The sequence below is a fragment of the Strongylocentrotus purpuratus genome, unplaced genomic scaffold (assembly GCF_000002235.5).
Source record: "Strongylocentrotus purpuratus isolate Spur 01 unplaced genomic scaffold, Spur_5.0 spur5_scaffold_13, whole genome shotgun sequence".
NCBI lineage: Eukaryota > Metazoa > Echinodermata > Echinoidea > Camarodonta > Strongylocentrotidae > Strongylocentrotus > Strongylocentrotus purpuratus.
Window position 1 is genome coordinate 9,086,753 of NW_022145598.1, and position 17,963 is coordinate 9,104,715.

Consider the following 17,963-nt stretch of genomic DNA (forward strand, 5'->3'; position numbering starts at 1 on the left):
CTATTTGCGATAAGGCCTATTCCCCCTCCACTCCAACCCACTCCCTCGCCCCATGCGTGCATGAGCCGCAACACGCTGATTCTCATTTTTAGGGTAATAAACAAGCCCGTAAACAAGTCACGCCCCTCTCGTTTATCTGTCTGCAATGCGTGTTCTGTAGGCCCACAGTATACGTGTTTATCAATTTTCGTGCACTAGCTGTATGCATGTATTGCGTATACGGCCAACTCGACAGTACATGAATTTCGTGAAGACCGACTTAGCTTCGATCCTCTGCAGTTCTTTTGGAATTCGCTCTTCCAGCCAGTAGCCTATAGTTGATTCAACTTTCAATTTACAAGTTCTGGGTTTTGAAGGGAATCGTAATAATTTCACCAGTGACAATGTCTCAACACAAGTCGAAGAGAGCGAAAACAGAGGAAAACCAGGGGGCAAACGAATTCTTCCCAGGTACGTTCTATGTCTCTGTCTGCATTCCACTGCATGGCAGCACACCTGTTGCATTGAACTGACCTATGTACATGTATAATGTAGGTCTAGAGAAGTTTATACAACACCTACGTGGATCCTTGTCATTTGATTGGACGATTGTTGGTCACATGATATTCAATAGATGGTATATTGCACGGTCGTGCATTTTTGGTTATATGCGCCGTGCATTTTTGGTTATATGCAGACTGCGTACCTCTCTGCTGCATGTGCGCGTATCCCTGCGTGTATCTGACGCGAAGGCAATGTGCATGTAATCGAGAAGGCTTGACTCGAACTTTAATTTATCTTTATAAGGAGTGAAGCATAATTTGTTGATTAACGTTCTATTAGGTCTTCTTCGATGTTGTATAAAACAAATAATGAATGCTTTTCATTCGTTTAATAGTGCAAATATGTTCATTCGTTGAAAGATTAACGTTAATTCTATTCAACTCGGCTGACGCCTCGTTGAATAGAATGTTAATCTTTCAACTCATGAACATATTCGCACTATTGAACTCATAACCATTCATTATTTGTATACTATATAACACAAATATATTTCGGGTCTACAATTAGGTTAACAATTCATTGTGTTTTAAATGCACCAAACTTGTTTTAAACTTTGTTTTTCTTCATTTAATTACATTGATTTGACCAGCAGAGAGAGAGAGAGAGAGAGAGAGATCGGTGGGTGGGGGGGGGGGGGGAGAATAATTGCTGCATGGCCAATATGAGAAACTGTCTCCCATATTCATGAAAACAGAGGAAAACCAGGGGGCAAACGAATTCTTCCCAGGTACGTTCTATGTCTCTGCCTGCATTCCACTGCATGGCAGCACACCTGTTGCATTGAACTGACCTATGTACATGTATAATGTAGGTCTAGAGAAGTCTATATAACACAAATATATTTCGGGTCTACAATTAGGTTAACAATTCATTGTGTTTTAAATGCACCAAACTTGTTTTAAACTTTGTTTTTCTTCATTTAATTACATTGATTTGACCAGCAGAGAGAGAGAGAGAGAGAGAGAGAGAGAGATCGGTGGGTGGGGGGGGGGGGGGGGGGGGAGAATAATTGCTGCATGGCCAATATGAGAAACTGTCTCCCATATTCATGACATTGGAGACTAATTAACTTACAAAAGAACCAAATAAATAACATCAACAATAAGGCAAGCCAGTTTTTTGCCTCTCTGAGATCAGGAGCCCATTGGTTTTGTGTAGGGATCATAACAAAAACTTAATTAGATGGTGTATTTTTAAAGAAAACAGTCAATTTATTTTGAGCAAACGAAAATCCCTTTGCAGCAAATTCAAATAAAGGGAAATTGGTATCCCATATTGGCTCTGCGCATCTTCTGCTAGAGGGGAGTTTTGGGCCGTGGGGCTCAGCTCAGCTAGTCAGTCATCCACCCCCCCCCCCCCCCATCCCCTTCTCCCTTCTCCCACTAATTTCTTCAAGCCTTTCCCAATTTTTTCTTGGATCATTGATGAATTTAAGCGAAAATGAACGCAAGTGCCTCCCCCCCCCCCCACCCAAACCCACACCTGGTGCAGGAAATGGTTAATATCCTTGAATAAACTGTCTTGCATCACAGCTTCCTTAGAAATGATTGTGTCTAAAACCTGCTAGGACAAGGGGCAGGAAACACCTTGCAGCCACTAATTTGGGGGATAGGCCCTATAAATTCTCCATTTTTATTGGTGGGGGGGGGGGGGTGTAAACTTATTGATCTAGTAGGTTTGTGAGAGCATTCATTTCAATAGAAGGGTAAGGGTATATTCATATTGTCTTCATCTGTTTTGAAAATTTTAATGAATTTGAATAAATTCAAAGGTGATTTGTAGGTGTTATTTCTATCAATCTGATTTTGCCTGTGGTTCTTTTTAGACGATGAGATAATTGCTCTTACCTTGCAGAAATATTAGTAAAACATGAAAATTAGCATAATAATAGTTCTATCATCAAAAGAGTATAAATACGTTTCATTCTTTCGTGTTAGTGGTGCACTGTCAGTTTGTACATACAAACATTTTCTCCTGGTCTGTTATGTTTTATGAAAAAATAATTCCCAATACATAATTTGTAGGTTTTTAAAAAGGTTGTTGTAACTCGGGTTAATAAATTGTTTCCTTGTAGATGTAGTTTGGTGTAGTCATTTCTCCATTCCAGTGTATATTATACTTTTCTTTCTTCATTTATCTGATGCAGGTATCAACAAGATTAAGTACAAACCTGATGCCAAGCCAACCGATTTACTCTGCTACAAACACTACAATGCAGATGAGGTACGATGATTTAAATTGATTAAATTTGTTGTTAAATATGTGGCGGTGCCGTGGTCTAGTGGGTATATCTTCGGACTCTAGATCACTAGATCACCCGGTTCACGGTTCAAGTTCCTTTGATCGGACATTTATCTACAATGACCAACTATAGGTCTTAAATGGGTACTATTAGAAAGGGATTATGTGAGTGATGTGAGCTTTGAAATCGGTAGCCTAGCAGAGCTGTGTAATCGATGCCTTGAGCACCTTGCATTGTGGTTATGCACTATGAAAATATCTAATATCATTATTTATGTTATTGTTATTATTATTATTATCATTGTTATGGGTATTATTGTTGTTATTTTTTTATTTTTGTAATCATCATAACCATTATCATTATTAAGAGTATTGATATTAAATATCTTTAAATCTTCACAGTTCTTCTTTTGAATTGAAGATATTTCCAAGGTGTTAATTCTCACTTTTTCTTTATAAAGTCTTGAAATTGCTTTTGTTCATAAAACACAATGTTCACACTGCTGAAGGTCTAAATCTGTTGTTAATATGTCAATAACTAATACATGTAGCTCTGCGTGCACTCTGGAAAATGTAATTTGTAACAAAGTCATGTCAAAGTGACAGACGTAAATTTCTAAATTCATGATTGTTCTGTTATTTTGGTCCCAACAGGAGATCCTCGGCAAGACCATGGCAGAGTGGCTCAGGTTCTCGGTCTGTTACTGGCACACCTTCAGGGGTGTAGGTCTGGACCCCTTTGGAGGACCAACCATAACTAGAGAGTGGGATGACGGTAAATATAATAGACCAAATTCTAGCCTTATTTCTAGCCCAGTATTTAACCTAGTGTCTTGTTGCTTTTGAATTACTTAATTAAAATCTCTCATTAGATGTAATGAAGTTGAAAGGGGATTTCGGGGGGGTTTTGTTTTGTTGTTGTTGTTGTTAACTTTCCTTCGGTGGACTTCCATGTGCGCTATCCTTTATTCCATTTTCTAAAACTATATTCTTGCCAGCTTGTAAACCAAAACTTAAAATAAAGGTAAAGTAATTTGTGAGTAACCTGGTTGATGTTTGAGTGTGCAAGAACAAAAGCTTTGCTGTATACCGTACATATTTGCAATCATGTAAAATTGTCATTCATTCTTTGAAATTCAGCTTCTTTTTTTTTAAATCTGGAGAAGAAGATGAGTTTTTGTGTCATTAAACTTTCTCTCTCTCTCTCTATCTCTCCCTCTCTCTCTCTCTCTCTCTCTCTCTCTCTCTCTTCTCTCTTCCCTCTCCTACCCTCCCTTTCTGTCTCTATCTCTCTGCATCTCTCTCTCTCTCTCTCTCTCTCTCTCTTCTCTCTTTCTCTCCCACCCTCCCTTTCTGTCTCTATCTCTCTGCATCTCTCTCTCTCTCTCTCTCTCTCTCTCTTCTCTCTTTCTCTCCCACCCTCCCTTACTGTCTCTTCTCTCTTCCCTCTCCTACCCTCCCTTTCTGTCTCTATCTCTCTGCATCTCTCTCTCTCTCTCTCTCTCTCTCTCTCTTCTCTCTTTCTCTCCCACCCTCCCTTACTGTCTCTATCTCTCTGCATCTCCCTCTCTCAACTCGATCTCTCTTTCTCTTTCCCCATTCTTTGTCTATATAGATAGTGAAAGCCTAGAGAATGCCAAGAGGAGGCTGAGGGTAGCTTTTGAGTTCTTCACCAAGCTAGGCATTAAATACTGGTCGTTCCACGACAGGTTAGTCCAAAACACTCTTAAAGTAATGTATGAACTCACCACATTCGACATACATGTAGCCAGGTATTAGACATGCACTGATCATTCCATGATCAGTGCATCACATTGGAGTTTCTCACTCAGGTAGGCATTAGTGGCCAATCCATGACAGGTTGGTCCGAAACGCTATTATGATAAAGTGTTAACTCACCATTGTAGAATTTTTAACTTAGCTAAGTGTTCCCCGTTCTTTAATTACAACTATATGTATCACATTCAAGTCTGTATATCTTCCATCAGAAAATGTTGGTCTTTGAGATTTTTACTGTCTATTTGAGAGTTTGAACAAAAAATGAGGCTATGAAAGCAGAAGCTTTTAATTTGTTTTTGTTTTTTGTTTTACCTTGGTCCATTTACATTCATGTGTCTTACACATGTCACAGAATAAGATAACAGATTTTGTATCTTGTAAAAAAAATACCCATTATGTAATACCGGTATGTTGTCACATGGGGCAAAGTCAAGCATTTATCTCTGCCATATCTCTGATAATTATATTTACTCCTACTGCATATCATTGAGCCATATTTGTGTTATTTAACTAGCCTGTGTACTATCCAGGTAACTCTACAAATACACCCCTATCAACATTACACGAGTTGGTTCATTGTTTACTTTAGAAGAACCTACACAGCATAAAGTTACATGAACAAGGCCTATATTGTGAAAGTTTTCCTTTAGTTATTTTGTTTTACAGCCCAGGCTTAGACCCCGTTCTCACTCACTTTGAAAGTGGTCTTAGTTAGACCGCTCCAGACCGCTCCAGAGGAACGGGTCTTGAGGAATGGTTTGCAAGCGTTCACACTCCGAGCAGTTTTTATGGCTCAAACCGCTCCACGAGTCAAAGTGGTCTTGTTGCTATGGCAGCTCAGGTAGGCGGGTCAATTTTTTCGCGCGCGGAATCCAAACCCTATGTCACCTGATGTCCCGTTCGCGACGCGTCCCGTATACATGTATATGTGTAGTGCCTGCCCGATCGCTCATCGCGCGGAACGTCACTTCCGTTCAAAGTACGCTTTCCGTTCACATTGCACGTTAGAGCGCTCTGGAGCGCTCTTAATAAGACCCGCTCCTCAAGACCACCTCGGAAGGTGGACTTCTGGAGCGGTCCAGAAGTCCGCTTCCTGGACCACTTTGAGCGTTCTCACTCACCTAAGAACCGCTCCTGAGGAGCGGGTCTTAGTTAGAGCACTCCAGAGAGCTCCAACGAAGTGAGTGAGAACGGGGTCTTAGCAATAAAAGAGGCATTATAACTCATTTCAAAGTTCATGTATGATAATTGTTTGAGTACTTAAGGCTCATTTTAGATATGGTGCAGTAAGCCGCTGCGATAAACCGCCACATTCATTTTGTTAACGTGTAAACGAATGGCAACTGTGCGTAACACAGGTCCTGCACATACAGTATTAACTGAGCACTGCGTTATAAGATACAGAAATTTGATGGGTAGTAAACTTTAAGTTATCATTTTTTTTAACGCCACAGTTTTGGTGCGTCATATCTGAACGGAGCCTTAGTGGGGAGCAGTGGAACTGGGGGGTGTTTCACAAAGATTCTAAGTTGGACTTAAAAGTTATGGAGAGCCATTTGTAGCCTTCAAATGAAATATATTCAAAAGCCAAAATTGAAGTATTTTAGACTTTTCATAAATTCCACATTAAGGACATGAAATCTCCCATGATGATAGGCAATAAGGATGATATGAATCAACATTTTATGCTTTTTAAAATAACTTCTACAAAATATTTTCAAAGATGCTAGCTGACGGCTTTCCATAATTCTTAAGTCCAAGTTCAACTTAGGATCTTTGTGAAACACCCCTCTGAAGGGATTACCATAGATCTTGCCTGGCAAGACTGACACTTCCAAATTCCTTTATTTTGTTTTTTCTTCTTTATTATCGTTTTTATATATTCCTCTTCCTGATTGGCAGAGATGTTGCTCCAGAGGGCGCTACCATAGAAGAATCTAACCGCAATCTCGATGAGATCGTTGATCTAGCTCTGGAACTCCAGAACAAAACTGGAGTCAAGCTTCTATGGAACACTTGTAACCTTTTCTCTCACAAAAGGTAATATGTGACAGGTTCTTTCAAATCATTTGTCTCTATTATCATGTTACGTGTATCAGCATTTCCTGTGTGATATATAATAAAGGGTAATTTCAACTTTACTTTACAATCAAGAAAATGGGAAAAAGTGAAAGTCTGCAAAGAATTTGATGATTCACAGGGTTCCTAATGTTCATATCTATTGTCCATTTTACAATAGAAATTTGTGGTATTTACATGGTATATAGATACAAATATAAAAATTTACGTCCATTCAAAAGACATTCAATAAAATAATTTTGAGTTGACAATTTATTTTTTTTTAAATCCTCTTTTACTGAAACAGGTACAGTTCAAATTTATGAAATTTTTTTCAGGAAAAGAGACTTTGTCTCATCTAGTGCATAATCTAGTTCATGAATATGAACATTGTAAAATGGAAATTGCCAGTTTCTGTAATGTTAAAAGTTATTCAAACAGGTTTATACAGTCTAAAGAATAACCCCCAAAATGATTTTGTGCCTATTTGAGAAGGTTAAGCTGGTTCATTCAGACAAGGTTAAAACTTTATTCCTCTGTGACCATTCTTTTACCTTCTGAATTTTCAGTCTAAAGCTATACATTTTGTTTTGGTCTTTTTATTTTTTGCCCCATGTTTTATATATTGTTCTATGTCTTATTTCATCTTTTAATCTACAATTTTTTTTTTTTTTGTGCATATTCATATAACTTACTGTTTAAATATCCTCTCTTGCCTTTAAGCACTTTTACTTTAATTTCACAAGGGGACTATCTTGACAAGACTGTGCAAGCCTTGGTCTTTTTATGGTACCCTTGATTACATTTAAGATGATTTTCCATCTGTTCTGTATTTCTGATTTGTATGTATATATATGCCTTCATTGGAATTAAATGAAATTGAACTTGAACTTAAACTTTAATAATAATGATAACCTAGGATTCTATAGCGCATTTCATCTTCAGAGAAAATAACAATGCACTTTAGTGGGGAGAGAGTTCCAGAGATGCAAAGCTGCAGATGTGAATCTTCTTATTAAAGACCGTGTTTGAACATGCACACTGACCAAGAATTCCTCTCTTACTGTAACAGGTACATGAATGGAGGTGCGACAAACCCTGATGCTCATGTTGTAGCCTACGCAGCAGCAGCTGTGAAGAAAGGACTAGAGGTTGGCAAGAAACTGGGAGGAGTAAACTTTGGTGAGTTGCTTACATCATACTATTAAAGCTCACTCTCTGTGAATGGCTTGTAACAGCCTGTTTTTACTTCTTGAAACTTTGTGAATCTCGGCCTCTTTGTATACATCGAAAATTTGGAAAAATTTCATGCATGCCAATTTTCCTGTTTTACATTTGTTCATGTCTGTTTTATATCATAGAACATAGCCATCTAACTGTTATGTCACAATTTATGTTTAATTATGTACAGCCCCATGAGCGTCAGAGCCTGGCGGATACCGGCACTATATAAATATCCATATTATTATTTATTATTATGATTAAAATTGTCTCGTTAAATCACTTCTTGCAAAGCAAGGTATTTATTTTTTGATGTGAGCTTACATTAAAAGTATAAAGTATATGGATACCGTAAATAACGTTGTATAAACCGCCCTCGTGTATTAACCGCACCCCTCTTTTTCGCCCTTAAAAAAAAAAAAAAAAAAAAAAAAAATTTTGCCGAGATTTTTTTTTGTGTGTGTAAGATCATTACGGTACTGTAAATTAAAAAACAGTAGGGACCTAGGATAGAACCTTGTGGTACACCATGTAATAGAAGAAAAATTGGAGGAATTATTATTATAAACTACATATTGAGATCTATCAGAAAGATTACTTTCAAACCAAGATGACAGACAAATTTGAGTGTTGTTCTAGTTTCCGAGTGGTGAGTCAACACACCGATTACCGAGCTGGGAGACATTGCCAGGCATAGCGCCAGGTGGAGGGGCATAAATTGAAACCGTGTATAAACCGCACCCCCGACTTTGAAATTTTTTCGGCGGCAAAAAAGTGCGGTTTATACACCGTTATATACGGTAACTAGATTTGATAGTATGTAACTTTACTGATTTCTGTTGTATTTTTAGTTTTCTGGGGAGGACGAGAGGGCTACCAGAGCCTGCTCAATACTGACCTACAGGGGGAGCTCTCCCACATGGCAAACTTCTTCAAGATGGCCATTAGTAAGTGAAAAATTTTACAAATGTGGACATTATTGAAATTAGATACGTAGATCTTGAAATACACAGATAAATAAACTTAAATGTACCCGGTAGATACCATGTTACGTTTAGATATATAAATATAAAGATAGACGGAGACAGATAAAGAAATAGATAGATGGATAGATATATGGAGAAATAGAAAGATATATAGATGGCTAGAAAGATATTCAGATAGATAGATAAATGGATAGATGGATAGATAAATGGATAGATGGATAAATAAATGGATATATAAATAGATAGTTATATAGATGGATGGATGGATAGATATATACATGTAGATAGATAGATAGATAGATAGATGGGTAGATTGATAGTTAGATAGATAAATTTAGATTGATTATGAAATAGATAGATAGATATAGATAGATGGAAAGAAAAATAGATAGATAGATAGGTTAAGATAGATGAGATACATGTAGATGATTGAATAGATTACACAAAAAATAGATTTATACATCAATTAATTGATTCATTCCCCTGTATGTTATTTATCACATGATTGATCAATTGAAGGTTTGGTTTGATTGATAAAACTGCTGCCAGGAATGTAGCTGAATTGATATATAAGCAATATTGATCAATTGTCTAGATGACGGTAGATTAATGTATGTGATGTGATGTTATGTTTGAGATTTATTGCTGACCTTTGACCTATGATGTAATTTTTCCCTGTTTTTTTTACAGAGTACAAGAATGAGATTGGATTCACTGGTCAGCTTTTAATTGAACCCAAACCCAAAGAACCCACCAGGCACCAGTATGATTATGGTAAACATCTAAATGCATATCTTTTTTTTGGGGGGGGGGGGGGCAATTACCTTTGAGAGTGAAAATATAAATTGTAAGGCACTGAAAATGCAAAGCAATTTCTTTTTAACATAGGTGTGGAAAAGATAAGACTTGAAAAAAAAAATCTAGGTTCCCCCTTCTAGGAATACTGCCCCACTGTCTCCCATTTCTTCTCTCTTGCCTGTTACCCTCAAAACTGCTATCGAAGTGGTTAAACCCAGTGGACCAACTTCCCTCTTCCTTCCCGAACTGTGTCATGAATCAACTTTCAATATAATACCCCATGATGAATAACTGAATTTTGTTTGGAATATATATATTCTCCCCGATTTTTTGGACAAGGCAGCTCACACTTTAATTAATGTCTATTTGTTATTATTTCAAATCATTGAAAGCACCTTAAGATCAAGATGATTTGATGTTGTTTATTTTTTATTTTTTAGATGCAATGACAGTGATTGGTTTCTTGGAGCACTTTAATCTACAGAATGATTTCAAATTGAACATCGAACCAAACCATACCATGTTAGCTGGACATGCGTATGAGCATGACATCGTTATGGCTTCTGCGTGAGTATGATAAATTGTTCATCTTTCCATCCAGTATTCTATTCAATTCAATTCAATTCAATTCAAATTCAATTCAATTCAATTCAAATTCAATTCAATTCAAATTTAATTCAATTCAATTCAATTCAATTCAATTCAATTCAATTCAAATTCAATTCAAATTCAATTCAATTCAATTCAATTCAATTCAAATTCAATTCAAATTCAATTCAATTCAATTCAATTCAATTCAATTCAATTCAAATCAAATTCAATTCAATTCACATTTCCATTCCAGTTTAAACTTTTGCCCAAATTTCAACATTAATGGAGAGTTATTGGGAATTGATGTATCATTTCAAATTATCTGGACTAGTATACCACACAGATATGAATATTTATTTCACTGTGATCCAACAGAAATAACCACAGCAAATGTGTTGCAGATGCATGTCTTAACATGATTCTTTACTTGAAGGGGTGTACTGAAGTGTGAGACAATAATTGAGTGACTGGGCTGAGTGATGATATTTGAATATCTGTTTAAAGAATCCGGCTAACACTTTATTGTATGTATCTCAAAGTCTATGCAAACAATGGACATACATTACAGATAAAAACGGTTTTGCACATTGTTGTGTGAGTCGATATGAATCAATATACCGGTAGTGCATTTATCTCCTTGAATTGGTCCAATGTATTTTTCAAGTTACTAAAACTCAATTTAACCTTTGGCCTTTGAACTGGATGTTGACAATTGATTTCATTTTTCTCATCAGCAGTGGGTTAAGAGAACAGATTACACTGACAATTCATTATTACATTTACATTTATACTTTTCTTGTCTTTGTCCCTCCCTTCCCCCCTCTCTCTCTCTCTCTCTCTCTCTCTCACTCTCTCACTCTTTCTCTCTCCCTTCCTCTCTCATGCTCTCTCCTCTCCTTGGCTACCTCCTGTACCTTTATCTCTCCTTATCTCTTTGATATCAAATGTGTAGGCCTACTGAAGCAATGTACACTATACTTCTTTTGCACATTCTATGTTTATAATTTTATATTGTATTATTCTAGTTGTAAACTCAACCCTTCTGCCTGCTGGTCACTTCTTATGACCAATGAATATATATATATATATATATATATATATATATATATATATATCTGTAAAGCGCTTTGAGAGGGCCTGTGGTCCTGAAATTCGCACAAACTACCGGTATTATTTTTATTATTACAGAAATATATGTATGTTTATGTCTCTCATTTTCTTTTCTTGCAGTCTTCGTATGCTTGGCTCGATTGATGCTAACACCGGATCGCCTGACCTTGGCTGGGATACCGATCAGTTCCCCATGGATATCAGAGGAGCTACGGCTATCTGCAAGGTAGGCTGCCTGTACGATTCATAGCTGCGATTACACTGCAAGCAAAAAATTCACATTCTTATGTTTTTTTCGGTAGTTGCATAGTACCTACCGGAAAACAGGACAAAGAAACAAAACAAACAAATCCACCTCTGGTGTGTTTTTTTTTTGAAGACCTGCCGAAATGTCACCACTTTTTGCAGTGTTTAAATGCCCGCTTGAGAAACTGTGGTACAATTCCGCAGTAAATGGATGATATTTTTTTAATGGTGTTTGCACTGTGTAAATGGTCCCATTATGTATCACACATTGCCCTTTTCTTCAATTCAGGCAATATGATTACAATTTAAATATAGTCTCATATTGTTTTATTTTTATAAGCAGAAGATGTCTATAAACAAGTTCTTTTTAGTACAGTTTTTGGTTGGTTTGAAAAATATATGATTGTATTCTCCAATACCCTGATTATGGGTGACATGAGAATAAATGTCATTGTCATTGTCACATGAAAATGGTTTACCATTGGTTTGTCTTACCCCCTGCAGTGCATCATTGACCAGGGTGGGGTGGCACCTGGTGGTCTCAACTTTGATGCCAAGGTCCGACGAGAGTCCACAGACTTAGCGGACATGTTCTACGCTCACATCGGGGCCATGGATTCCTTTGCCAGGGGTCTACGCAATGCTGCCAAGATCATCTCTGAGGGGCACCTCCAAAAGATGGTAGAGGTGGGTTTCCTCAATTTTTTAAAATTGTTGATATTTATATTTATTTTATCTTTAATTCATTAAAACAAATTAAAAAGAAAAAACATTTAACACATCAAATTTGATATGATAATGTGTTAATTATTCACTTATTTGATTGTATACATATAGAGGCCTTTTGAGTATTATACTCTATATAAGAATCTACTTATTATTATTATTAAAAGATACTGATTTCTTTTTGCTGTCATTATATAATGGACAGAAAAGTATAAAACTATACTTCATCAGCTATTTGTACTATCCCAGCTAGTGCTGTCTAATATAGCATGTACATGGAATTAGGAGTTTCCTTATTTCACAGAGCTTTGTGTGTTTGATACTGTTAAAATGTTTTAGACATTTTATTTCTTAAAACATGTAAAGAACTGCATACCAGGGTGTGAACCAGGTGTGTAGTGTGCCTGCATACCAAAACTGGTAATCTTTCAACAGATCTTCATGATAGGCTACATAGCCCTTCAAAGCGGGACTGCACTACTTGTAGCTACTTGCACCCTCTATATAGCAAACAATGCTGCCTAAGCGGTGCCCGTTGGTCCCCCATGATCCTCTTTTTCTTATGTTAATTGAGAGCTGATTTGATGAGATAACCACCTGTCAGTGACCTTGCAGGGAGGTCGAATCCCTCCTGGCCAAGCTAGTACAGAAGGGCTTTAAAGATAAATATAGAAGAAGAGTTTTGCCACTTTTGCCGGTAGGTAATCGTGAAGAGAGGTGAAGAAAGAGACCAAAGTAGTTGAGCTAATACCTACATTACTTTTCCATTTTATTTTATATTTAGGATCGTTATTCCAGCTTCACCCATGGTATTGGACTGAAAATAGCAGAAGGCACGGCTACCCTCCAGGAATGCGAGGTAAATTAGTAAATAAAATAAAAAATCTTATCTGCTTTGAATGAAATGAATGTTTTATTTGTTCTATTCCATATGAGGCCAACATTTCTACATCATTTATTATTCTATACCTTTATTAAAGCCACTACAAAACATATACCGGTAATAGAATATTATTGGGTTTTCATTGAGATTGCAGTGGGAACAGAATTGTATATTTTAGAATTATTGCTGCCAAATACGAGTCCTGAAATTCTTAAAAGATATGCTTTAATTTACTTCAAGTGGTAAAGAAAAAAAGGGCTGTTTTTTTGTTTTGGTAAAAAGCAACCCTTGCCCTAAAAGCTGTACCAGATGAACAAGAAGAAAAGCAGAGATTTCTGTAATATAAAGTAAATATTTTGTTGCCTTTGGTGTTTGATATAGTGGATTTTTTAAAGGCAAATCAACATTACAATATGTTAATTGGCAACAAGTTAAGATTTTTAAATGCACATTTAATAATTATTTTCAATTTTTTGTCCATGTTGCTTTATATTCCTTCTTTTATTTGTATCATATCATTATCGTCATCATTATATAATTATTATCGTCATTCTTATCTTGACGAGTTTATGTTTACAATGCGTGGTCTTATTCCTTCCTGTGTATTAGGCATTCATCAAGAAAGCTGGAGAGCCTGCCGTCACCTCTGGCCAACAGGAGAAATACGAGTCACTTGTTAACCGTTACGTTTAAATATAAACCTACCTCTTCTTATTCAGGGAAAATGGTGTCTTATCGTATTAACAAAATTTGGTTGATTTCATAAGCCATCCAGGACCCTGCATGTCCCATAATGAATTTTGATTGATTGTATTTCACCCAATATTAATTGTATGCTAAATTATAACTATTCAGTAATTGATAACTTGCAATTAATATGAGACACTTGTCAACCGTTACATTTAGATATAAAACTAGTTCTTCATATTCAGGGAAAAGGTGTTTTATTGTAAGAAAATTTGGTTGATGTCGTAAACCATCCAATTTTGATTGATTGTATCTCCCCCATTATTAATCTCCTTCACCAAATTGTAACTTTTCAGTAATTGATAACCCTTACAATTAATAAAAGACGCTTGTTGACCTTTACGTTTACGTTACGTTTACGTTTAGATATAATCCTATTCTTCGTAATTATTGTAACAAAACTTTGCTAATGTGATAATCCATTCAGGCCCTGTATCCTAATGAATTTTGCTTGATTGTATCTCACCTCATTATTAATTGTATCTCCTTCAACCAACTAAAACTTTTCTGTAATTGGTAACTTACAATTAATATGAGTCACTTAATTGTCAACTGTTATGTTTAAATATAAACCCCCTCATATTCAGGAAAAGGGTGTCTTATTGTGACAAAACTTGGTTTATGTCATAATCCGTTCAGGGCCCTCTATCATAATGAGTTTTGATTGATTGTATCTCACCTGATATTAATTGTATCTTTATCAATCAATTGTGAATTTTCAGTAATTGGTAACTTGCAATTAATACGAGTCACTTTTCAACCGTTACGTTTAGATATAAACCTTGCTCTTGGTATTCAGGGAAAAAGGTGTTTTATTGTAAGAAAAGTCCATTGATGTCATAAACTATCCCGGGCCCTTCATCATAATGTTAATTGCTTGATTGTATCTCCCCCAATATTAATTGTATCTCTATCAACCAACTAAAACTTTTCTGTAATTGTTAACTTACAATTAATATGAGTCACTTGTCAACTTTTATGTTTAGATATATATATATATATGTAAACATCCTCATATTCAGGGAAAAGGCGTGTTTTTGTTTAATGTAACAAAACTTGATTGATGTCATAATCCATCAAGGGCCCTGTCCCATAATAATAATAATAATAATAACAATGATTATATTCCGCTTTTATATAGCACTTACTACATCTACGATGTCTCTAAGCGCTTTACAGATATATAATACTTATAATGATACTTGCTTGATTGTATATCCCCCATTATAAATTGTATCTCCATCAACATAGTAATCCACAATTATTTTTCCTGTTACAGATATTTAATGCATGGTAAGATACGATAAATTACAGCAAGATTGGAAAATATACGATAGATTTTTATGATTCATTGTCATTGATTTACATTTAGAAAAAGCAACTAAAAAATCAATTTTTACGTAATGTGTGCACTTCAACTTGCATGATTGAAAAAGGATTTTGATTAATTATTATTTTTACATCATTTATCATCCAGTGTCCATTGAAAATGTCAAAATTGAAATCATGTATGTCTGATGATAAAAGTGCCTTGCAGTGGTACAGAAAATGGTTGGTATTAGTCAATTTTTATATCCTCAAAGACTTTTATATATATTTTTGTATGCGATTTGTATTCATTTTATATGAATCAATCTCTTTTACTTCAATTCCTTCCATTATCTTGTTGGGAAATATGGGAAGTGTCTTTTGACCAATATAGTTCTTCTTTTCTTGTTTCATTATTCAGTAAAAAATCTGTTAGATCGGGATGAAGATCCAGAACAGCAAAGCATTGTAAATGTAATGTGCAGTAGTATTGTGTGTGAATTATTTGAACATTTTTTTTCTTTTTCTAAATTTGTAATGTGGATTTAATTAGTCTGCATGGTTCCAGAACAGATATGTCTTCAAAACATTTGAAACCTCCTTTATCTTGCCTTTCACAACTCAAACAAATTATTTTTCTATTCTTGATCCTTTGTCTATGCAACCCAGAGAAAATATATATGTTTACTGGTACATGTGTCTCAAATGCAGCTGTGTTTAATATGATACCACAATTTGAACATTTAAAAATGTATTTTTATAATATGCACTGTTTTTGTAGAAGCGCAGTTGTATGCCCAAAACATTCAGTTTAGTTATAGTTGATACGTCTTTACAAAAGAATGTGTCCATAAATTGTCTATATTGTTCTTTCTAGATATAATGAGAGCCTATTTCAGAAATTTGTTTTCTTTAACATATTTAAAATCATATATGGATTAATTTGTTATGTAAAACAATTAGTTAATCAGCTGTAAAGCAGCCATCACTTTGGTACAATTCTTTTCAAAAGAGGGAAATTAAATTCAGTCGTTTAACATCAAAGCATCGTTTAACTAGACTTCCTTATTCTTTGTTGGAGCTTTATTATGAATGTCTGTACCTCATCCTTCTGTGCACATTTCTAAATTCCTTTTCCGTCTGTGTTCATCTGTAATACTATCTTCACACACTTCTTGTTCTTCTGGCATCTTTCTACCAATAAGGATATAAGAGTTGGCTATCAACTCCGAATCCCTCAGCTCCACCCTCCTCTCTCTCTACCGCCCTTTATCTTACCACCTGTTTCTCCTACATGTATATTCAGTGCCCCCATACTTTACCACCCTCTATCTCACCTTCTTTTCTCGCAATCCTCTTCTCGTAATCCTCTCTCCCTTCTTTCCCCTTGACCTCTCCCATCCCTCTTTCTCTAGTTTCTACTCTCTCTGCCCTCACATATTTCCATGTCCACTCTACCCTCCACTCTCTTACTCCCTTTAATCTTACGACCCCTTCCTCCTATATGCAGTTCCCCCATACTTTACCCTCTATCTCTTTCCATTCTTTTCTCGTAATCCTCTCTCCATCTCCCCCCCCCCCCCCTTCTCTCTTCCTTCCCCTTGACCTCTCTCTCTCTCCCTCTCTGTCTCACTCTCTCTCTTCCTGTTTTTCTCCTGTACCTATTTTCTACCTCATGCTTGTTCAGATGGGATGTGGCAAAACCACCAAAATTTGTTTAAGATTATAAAGTGGAACACCATTCACATTTCAGCATCTTGTAACAAAGCTTGGTGAATAAGCACAAGTTTTGTTGCATGCACTCATTTTTACACGTAAAAAAAATGCTGTGGGTTCTTTTTTGGTGGTTTACCGCATTGTCTGATCAAGCCTTTATAGAGTGGTCAAGTGTGACGTCATAAAAAAACTATTTTTTTAGAGTTTCCAAATTTGAATTTCATTTTCCGAAAGAGCATAAAAAAAACCAATTGAATATTTTGAGTACTGGTATTGGCTGCGATATGCCAATCCCAATGAGTTAATTTCAATATGAAATCACTGTTATTTTGCTCTGGTAATAGTAATTCATTCGGATGAGCATATCGCAGCCATATTCAATTGATTTTCAACATTTGGACATTACTTTGATGCTCTTTCTGAAAATAAAGTTCAAATTGAGAAATTCTAAAAATAGATGTTTATGATGTCACAGCTTCTGTACTCTAAAGTGTTACTATGTATTTCATATATTGTTGCTCTAGAAAACAGAAATGACATTTCATAGAAACATTTTTAATCAAAATCTTCCCCATTGACAAGTGAAAAGCACTTGCGCTTCCTTACATGTAATAATGCACACTTCTACAAATGAATGAATTAAATGGCAAATACAATTGACAGAATATAAACATGCACCACAAAATATCAAACACTGTGCAAATAATAATAATAATACTTTAAATGCATTATTAAAGAGAAAATGACATTTCAGTGAGGACATAGCATGAAAAGAAAAGACATTCACATCGAGAAAGACAACACAAAAATAATATAGACATATATACTAACGTCTAGTTCTAAAATTCTAGCTTGAATTTTCTTTTCTCTTTGCATACTCCTTTTGTTCTTATTCTTCTTTCTTCTTCCACCCATGCAATTTCATGATTCTTTTTTTGCTTTTCCATCTACATGGGCTCTTTATTTTCATTGAACTCATGTTTTTACTGTTTTGTTGCATTTTAAAAAAA

At 35.7% G+C, this 17,963-nt stretch overlaps 1 protein-coding gene across 1 annotated transcript; it reads left to right on the forward strand.

Annotated features, from left to right (window-relative positions):
* The first annotated feature begins 170 nt into the window (after positions 1-170).
* Positions 171-14,160, forward strand: LOC590215 (xylose isomerase). The gene is made up of 13 exons (XM_030982853.1): positions 171-450; positions 2,690-2,766; positions 3,439-3,559; positions 4,400-4,493; positions 6,466-6,603; positions 7,694-7,803; positions 8,694-8,789; positions 9,519-9,602; positions 10,067-10,193; positions 11,448-11,553; positions 12,078-12,260; positions 13,084-13,158; positions 13,792-14,160. Exons 1-13 carry the CDS (start codon positions 384-386, stop codon positions 13,873-13,875), a joined length of 1,362 nt encoding a protein of 453 aa, XP_030838713.1. The 5' UTR covers positions 171-383; the 3' UTR covers positions 13,876-14,160.
* Positions 14,161-17,963: the final 3,803 nt, after the last annotated feature.

What these genes read in the sequence shown, in the direction of transcription:
- LOC590215 (XM_030982853.1), top strand. Translation starts at nt 384, where the DNA reads ATGTCTCAACACAAGTCGAAGAGAGCGAAAACAGAGGAAAACCAGGGG. An exon ending in CAGGCACCAGTATGATTATG is followed by an intron (nt 9,603 to 10,066) that starts GTAAACATCTAA and finishes TTTATTTTTTAG; the next exon opens with ATGCAATGACAGTGATTGGT. An exon ending in CTACCCTCCAGGAATGCGAG is followed by an intron (nt 13,159 to 13,791) that starts GTAAATTAGTAA and finishes CCTGTGTATTAG; the next exon opens with GCATTCATCAAGAAAGCTGG.